Source organism: Helicoverpa zea, chromosome 9 (assembly GCF_022581195.2).
Source record: "Helicoverpa zea isolate HzStark_Cry1AcR chromosome 9, ilHelZeax1.1, whole genome shotgun sequence".
In the NCBI taxonomy this organism is placed as follows: Eukaryota; Metazoa; Arthropoda; class Insecta; order Lepidoptera; family Noctuidae; genus Helicoverpa; species Helicoverpa zea.
In genome coordinates, this window is record NC_061460.1 from 4,906,719 (window position 1) to 4,915,454 (window position 8,736).

General features: G+C 34.4%; 1 protein-coding gene across 1 annotated transcript; it reads right to left on the reverse strand.

The window, feature by feature from the left end:
• Positions 1–2,955: 2,955 nt before the first annotated feature.
• On the reverse strand, positions 2,956–6,569 carry LOC124633421. The gene is made up of 3 exons (XM_047168634.1): positions 6,489–6,569; positions 5,798–5,896; positions 2,956–3,611 (listed from the first exon to the last, which is right to left on the reverse strand). The coding sequence occupies exons 1-3, from the start codon at positions 6,502–6,504 to the stop codon at positions 3,466–3,468; spliced, it is 261 nt and encodes an 86-aa protein (XP_047024590.1). The 5' UTR covers positions 6,505–6,569; the 3' UTR covers positions 2,956–3,465.
• Positions 6,570–8,736: the final 2,167 nt, after the last annotated feature.

Consider the following 8,736-nt stretch of genomic DNA (forward strand, 5'->3'; position numbering starts at 1 on the left):
GGGTTCAGAGCTATCTTTCGTGGTGAAGAGTTCGTATATAGAATAACAACAATAAACAAAAAGAGTGAAGAACACGAGTCGGAAGGCAGCTCTTCGGCGCTTCGTCTTCAGCCTCCTCCATCGAGCAGGCACCTGGAAATAATATTAATGCGTTCGGTTGCAAACCGGAGAAGAAACATACACGGAAGGAGCATGCATATTTTTTTTGTATTTGAACTGTACTTTCTGTGTATACTACAGAATATAGGTATGTGGTGTACACAGAAAGTACACACAGAATAAATGACAAGTCGTAGAAAGTAAATACAAAAAAAAAGCCACAAACTAAGAGTTGCTTGTCTTGTGGTTCAGGTGAACTAATGGTGTAATAACATCTTGTCCAATCATTTATGGCATTTCAAACCTGCGGTCTCAAATTGCTCAAAAATTCAGTTTACTAGAAATTAATTATTTCGAAGATAAAACCTAAATTGATAAAAAACTATAAATGATAAAAAAAAAGATTTGAGGTGGTAAGATAGGAATTCGCTTTTTGTTAAACATTGGTACTAACTCAGCTGCATCCCGTGAGACTGAAAAACACGGTTGGGAGAAGATGATAATCATAAATGAATAAAAAACCGCTTCAAGTGGATGAAAATGCATTAAAATAGAATAATATGTAGATAACTAAATATCAGTTTCATAAGCATGGTTTTTAAACAGCAATTGTAAGGACAATGCTCAAAAAAAAACCCAAGTCCGGCGCAAACGAAAAGTAACTCAAATTATAGGTAATAATAAGTAATGAAATACTGCATACGAGGCATCATCGAAATCAATGGCTAAATGTATGAAATTGCTATTTGATTTTTTAAAGGGGTAACATGAGCAGCTGGGGCTTATAGTTTAATTAAAGTGCTATCTGAAACAACAAACAAGTAATATGGCAAGTAATAAGCTTCTCCAAAAAGATAAATCAATACCGAAGTACAGGCTGCAGCGCCCATGTCATCGCGTCATGAGCGTTTTACATTACTTAGGGTGGGCTAGACATGAGGAACAGTTCGCGCATCCCGCAACATTTTTGGATCTCGTCGTGTTAGAAATAAAGAATCGATGACTTTTAAGCGTTATTATTAAAATGAAAAGTACATTCATATCCTGTTTTAGTTCTATCATCCTATTATCTTGTAAAAGTAGGTAGAATAGTGGAGAAGTTGCTATAAACATGTCATTATGTACACTCTTAAACCACAACTGTATCTGTTTGCTGTTCCTTTTAATAATACATTATGTTACCTCTAAAATCTTGAGTAGCAATGTAACGCAGATGTTAAAATTCGAATAGCAATTTCACACATATAGCCACTGATTTCGATAATGCCCCATATGTAATATTGAATTACTTATTTTTACCTATATTTTGAGTTACATTTCTTTTGCGCCGGGCCTGGGTTTTTTTCTCATACTTCATGAGCATTGTCCTTTGGTCATACCTTGAACATTGTTGTTTTCAAACAATATTATTTAAGATCAATAGCGAAATCTCGTAACCTTAGAAATACATTTAGTAATCACTTGAAATACTATCTTATTCTTGGTTAATGTCGATTTTTAGCAAATTAGTTTACAGCATTTACAGACGAACAATATTGTCAACTGTCAACTGGCGTTCTTGAATTTTTCATGAATTTTTCAGATGAGCACAATTTTATTGTCTTTGAAGAAACCACCATGTTAAGTATGTTTTTTTTTTTAATTTCCAATAACAAAACCTCCTCTGACAGGCTAACAAAAATTAGAACCTTTTTTCATTACCAAGGAGGGTGGGAGGGGTCAACTTCACTCTTTTATTACAAGGGTCAGTAAATTATAAGTAGGATACTAAGGGTACATCTACACGGTGCATGTAACTTGCGCATGTTGAGGCACATGCACAGGTTACATGAATTTTATCTGTAGGGTCGCAGACGTTGTTGATATGCAGGAGATTGCCATGTACATATTTAATATTAATATTATATATTTAATATTACAGTACAGGGGTAAGAGGAAAATAATTTAGAGGCACTTATAGACAGGTTTTTGTAAGGAAAAAAGTAAAAAAAACTGAAAAAGTTACTTAAAAATAAAACACCACAAACGAACTTCGATCTCATTTATTTTTTGTTTTCTAGAAAACATTTAGTTATGGCATAAAAATTACGTTTGGTCAATGAATGTTTTCAGACAAATATGAGTAGCATATACACCTATTACTATAATTGTATCGGAGCTAAACAGTTATAAACACAGACAGGTAATTCTCTTAAATAAAGTAAACGCTTGGTTTTCAAAAACACTGCACAATTGGTGTTTCCCTTCGTCTCGAATTTTTTAACATACCTTACAAATTGAGCTGAAAGTGGCTAAAATAAAAATACATTAATCGTTTCCGATCTTCAGTATTTCTGCATATTCATTTAGTTATTATATAATTTGGCACACAGAGTTCCACTTCCACTAAAATTCCGACCCAATATTTTTTTATTAAAATAAACGAGCCATCTATGTAATAGCTTTACAATATTTTTCATTATAAAATTCCTGTATTAATGAAAATATCTAAAATTGTCGTGAATAGTGGATATTTAAAAAGTTATATTTAAAAATAAAGTGTGTTAACCCCACAAAACATAATAGGTACACATAGGTAATAGATTGCCATACAAAAACTTTGAATGTATAATAAGTTAGTCAAAATAAACTATCAGCGTCTATTTACTTATCGATCGTACATAAGAAACTCAAACAAAAGAAACTGTCTATTAACTAAACCAGTATTCTATCACAGTTAGATACAATTTCAGTACCCTTTTTGTGTACGAACCATTAAATATAAATATGTATTGTATTAAACTACAAATACATTCCACAGTTTTCATTTTCATTAAACTAGTTTGAATATTTATGTTAAATTGACGTGCATACATACTTTCGCGGAACAAAAGAAATTATGTGAAACAAGGAAGCTATAGTTAATGTTTCCACTGATAAACAATGAATTAGTTATCAAAAAAGTTAAATAGATTTCAGAAACTTATAAAAGTATACGGTAGCTTTTTTAGTTTTCATATTTATGTAGTGAGCTCATACAAATATCATTATATCCATTCCACTATCATTCGATGTTTATACATATAATCTAAACAGACATAACATTCACATTAACTATATGGTACATTAGGTTAAAATACACAATTATCAGTTTCTAAACTCGACACATTATCACGCATTAATATAAATGTCTTCTTTATTTTTGATAGGATAGTCTTTGGGGGGTAATTTGAAGCTGTTTCTTATGTATGAGAAGCGATGGAAGTTGTAGAAGTACTCTTTGCCGTCGGGAGAGTATTGTGGGTACAGAGTGTAGGCTGGCAGCTCGAAGTCCAGGTCAGTGAGGGAGTCCGCGAGCGCGTGCTTCGCGAACTCCTCCTGGTATCGTCATGACTGTTCCCGGTACGCTTTCCGTTTCATACATTTCTCCTTCAATATGTAACACAGCGCTATGGCTATCAGCACAGCTATAGCGATTGCCATACTTATGCTAATCCAAATGATCTCCTCGTTGATGCCGCTTGTCGACTTCCCTGTGGGCAAATATACCATTTTATTACGATGTGCATAGAATTACTGAATATTAGGGTTCAAACATATCATTGGCATGCAGTATTACAAAGTACTAGTAGTAGTAGTTGTATATATATTTTTTATTCATATAAATAATCCGTTTTCAAATCGATTTAACGAATGAGAAATCAGTTCGCTCTTGAGTGTGCAGTGTTTAATTACGATGTCGCTGTCGGTGATAAAAACGAGGAGAACCGTGATATGAAATATTTTTCGTGTAAGTTTTAGCACAATCAGCCCAATGCGTGAATATCAGTGTCTGCATGACATTTCTGTAGTCAGCCGAACAGTTTTTCTAAATTGTTCACATTCCAAGTGAAATCATGAAATATTAGACTTTTGGGCAGAAATACTTGTGCAAGACATACTTACGTCTCATAAAAATATGAATGGAGAATATTAATCAATACATATAAGTGAACAAGATAAGGAGATCTTAAGACTGCTGTGTAAATGTTTGTTCGTAGTCTATTTGCTTGTTCCGTCGTCAGTCCTCTGTATTGTTTGCGGTCATCCCAGCCTAAGCACACAACATGAGATAACAGAGAAAATTGCCTTCTTGTACATTACAAATAAATTGCGTAACAGCACTTAAAGGAAACTTGAGTACTTTGTCTTGAGTGTCACGTGTAGATAGAAAGGAATAAAGGATCGAACATTTGTAAGAAACCTAATAATCATGTTTATCTAAATTACTCTTTAATAATAATTTGTAGGTATACCGCATTTACTACCAACCATACCATGTTAATAAGAATGGACATAGTTTAAATAGAATATCAACATCGTACTAAATATAATAGTTTATGTTGTGGGTGCTAACACAACTGATAAATTACTTAAACTTACACAAATATTTATAATAAATATACATATATTACAATACCCAGACCACCGCCAACAAATATGCTCATCACATAAATGTTGACCATACCGGGAATCGAAACCGGAGATGTGATAAAATCGAATACAGAATAATATAACGATAACAAGATTATCTGCTCAGTACTAATAGCGTCGTATTAGTCGGAAAAAGCTTATTTTTACTAATTAGCGTTATTGGTAATCGACTAAAGTAAATACCTATCTATAGGTATTCATAAGTTCTTCATATTTATTTGCTATCTACCGATATTATCAGACCATTCTTATCCATTCGGATATCGAGGCAAACCCTTGATCCAAAATTGGTTTAAGACTCGTGGCATGGCACATGAGTAAAAATAAATTAGGATAGGATACTATACAATCAATATTACTACCTATTTGTATCAATCAATCAAACAAAAGAGCATCTTCAAAACTAAAAAATTCGACATTGCGCTCAGCAACACTTATGCCCAGAGCGCTGAGTATCGGAAAAGGCCATTGTACAACAGTGGACTTTTCAGGCTATGTCTACGAATGACGAGAACTCACGGTGAAAACGTTAATGTACTTATGCTGCTTACCAAAGTTTTGACGTTTAACGTACTGAAACTTTCAACCAACTTTTATAATGCAACTGCCAAACTTTACAGCATCGCGGTTCACACGACTTTTTAAGGAAACAGAAAAGGTTTTATTAATTTCATAATTTAGAAGAAAGAACCAATCACCTTCTACTAGTTAAACATACGTACTCTTCTAGAAATAAATGCACTGGTTATTCAGAACTAGCTTTGAAATCAAATATCGTATCTCTTGTTGTTATGTAATGAATCATAGATTCCAATAGTCAAGACAATAGAGGAAGGAGATACCAATAAGATTTCGCGATAGAGATCGGCCGGGGAATCCAAACCGCAGCTCAGATATGTCGATTGGTTGGAAATCGAAATTCAATTTTAGATAACCTATAAACAGCGGAACTGAATCTATTCTAGTGAGTTGTGAAACAGGAAATTAATAATCTGTACTATCTTACTACTTCTATTAATGTTATCTGACGACCTCGATGGCTTGATGGTCACCATGGCGGACTGCCGAAACTGAGGTCCCGGGTTCGATTCCCGGTTTGGTCGACATTGTGTGTTGAGCTTGCTTATTGAGGCGTGCTCTGGGTGACATAAGATGTATTTATAACAGGACCAAAGGCAATAGATCCTTTCAATTAGTTCTAGTTATTTCACGAGGAGAATGCTGTTGAACTGAGAGTGATACTTACCACCCTTCTTGTTGGAGTAGCCACCCATCTTGCCAGCGACTCTGGCTGACGCGCCGCCTGCCATCACCAGCACGATGGCGCTGGTGTGCACGGTGTGACCTGCACAATATTCATAACTTGAAGTATAACAATATTATTATCACCTACTGCTTTACACAGGTACCTATGGATACTAAAAGTAACCAAGTAAGTAACTGTTCTTAAGGGTGCCTCTACACGGTACATGTAGCTGGAGCAAGTTTACATGCGCAAGTGACAAGAGCACGCGGACTGGTACATGCGCGAGTCGCTGGACCCGCACGTTTTTAAAATACATGTAACCTGCGCATGTGCCTCAACATGCGCAAGCTACTTGCACCGTGTAGTCGCACCCTAATTTCACCAAAGTATGCAACGCACAAAGTTTTAATAAAAGAGGACAGACAAGGAGATTCAGTTTCTATTGTTTTTTAATTGACGATAGCGTATGATTTTCCTACAGTGGACTTTGGGCAGAAAATTATAGTTACTGAATATTTGGAAAATGTTATAATGTTTTAAACTCTCATCTTCGTTTATTTTCAGATTAACTATTACAACATTATTTCAATAAAGTTACGAATAAAAGTAAAAGGATCATTATGAATGCGAATGATGTCGGGGTTGAAGTAGTTACCGTTATTATATAGTTCATATAATTTACAACACTTACGTATCATGATCGCCATTTTGCCTGCCTCCAGAAGGACGAATAGAAATCAAAGTCTTTATTTACATTGATGTAGATAGTGTGTCTCCTTTATGACTCGAAGCAGCACCTGAAGCAAGGAAACGACTTAAAAGGGCAAACATTTTAGAAACATAACTGTGGAAAATGTCGAGAAATTGCCGCGTACTATATCTACTTATAACGTATCCCGTAATAGCACTTCGTTTTCACTTAGTAAGGGGTAGGGATTACAGTCTTTCTTTGGGAAGATTTGTTTGACTTTGTGCGGTGTTTAAATAGCTTTTCGTCTTATAAATAATTTTAGATATATGCACTGAAAATATTACTAACACATAATACACGACGGGTTAAGAAATATTAGCCCTTTAATAGAGACTTTTATTGATAACTTAGCGTTCTAATCTGAGCCCTGAACTTTAGTATTAAAACAACATAGTTTGCAATAATTGTTTCTGTTAAATTGATATTATTTAGAATATGATATGATATTATGATAGTTGATTTTTGTGGAAGTCCTTTCGTTTGGATTAAAGGAACCGCTTACATTTGATATAACTTGCAGTTGATCACAATTAATGGCGAAGAGCTTACGCTGGCCGCATAATGTATATCGTGGAATTACTCGCCGCCAAGATTGATGTCGTCAATCAAGTAAATTGAGGGCGTAAGCATTCCGCTTTACGCTAACTGAGCTATACAAATCTTACAAACAAGAAAACGTTTTTTCCACAAAAATGGCGGCGTAGCACGTTATCATTTCCTCTCTGTTCATAAAACTTTCGCCTTGTGTTATGTGTAAATTACTTTTCTGAAACTGCGGGGCTTTTTTAGCGAAGCAAAATTGTTTCGCGAGTAAAGTTCGTGCTTACAACTTTTTCGTGTCCCAAAGGTGGTACTGCAACAGAACTCTTTAAACTTGTGCCCTATGGTGTTATAGTCTGGTATTAAAACTGAGGGTGTTATTAAATGTGTGTGTCGTGAAAGTGAAATTTTACCGTACATACCTACCGTACGAAGTGACAAGTCACACAATAAATAGATAATTTATTTACAATATTTAGAATGAACTGCGTAAAATGCTATTAATTATGTCCTATGTATGTGCTATGTATGTAGGCGTAGGCCACTTATGCAGATTGCTTCTGTTTCTACTAACTATAGAAAAAATAGCTTTCTCTTGCGTGCAGCACATGCATTCAATAATATTCCAGAAGACTTGGATGTAGATCTCTTTTGCACAAAAGCTCTCACAGTGAAACGTTTATTAGCGAATATTTTTTTTTAAAGATTGACTCGCGTCTATAAATGTTGATCTTTAATATCCTTAATGCGTTGCCAAAAACTATACCTACATATTATATATACTTTAATGTTACAAAAAAATTGTATCACTTAATTGTTAATGTTTATTCTTTTTTTTTTCCAAAACTGTTGTTATATGAGGTCTACGATAGTTATAAGTACTATATTATGTCGTTTATTGGCGGAAGCTTGTTGTTAGCAAATTAGAAATATAGTAAGTTATTAAAATTGTCATTAGTCTGTAAGCTTTCCTAAGAATAAATAAATAAATAAATGTCCTGGTTTAGTAATAACGTTAACCTTGGCTCAACTGGATGAATAAATATCGCCTAAACAGCAGTGTGTGGGAGGATTAATATTAACACCTTAGGAGAAGAAGTTTTAGGATTATTAAATAAGTTTAGTTTGAAAATAGCACGGTTATTTTATATGTTATTACTTAAAATAGACCATAATCCTCCTGCCCTTATCCCAATTTTATTTGGGGTCGGCGCAGCATGTTTTCTCCTTCCATACTTTTCTATTCATTATATATTCGGTCCTTAACATACTGCAATTTGTTTTGGCATAAGTTTTATAGCCAGCCGCCTGTCTGACGTTTACAGTCCTTGAGAATTATTACTGAAAATAGACACACGTCATTAAAACCCTCGCGTTTCTAGTCTTACAAGAAGATTGCTAGATACTCGATATTCGGTTTGTTTTTACTGCCATTAGGAAAGAAAACTCGTGCCAAATAACAATAAAAGGAACAAATGGCGTCATTTTTTGTCAAAGTGATGTATGATGGTGAGAAAGTGTATTTGTTTGAATGATAAAACTTTAGTATTTGCCAAGAGCTTTTCAAGCAGTAGCAGGTCTAATTGTTTTTTTTTCTGGAACGTGTATTCCAGGGACATCAAAATTCAACAATAAATATACTGCGTAT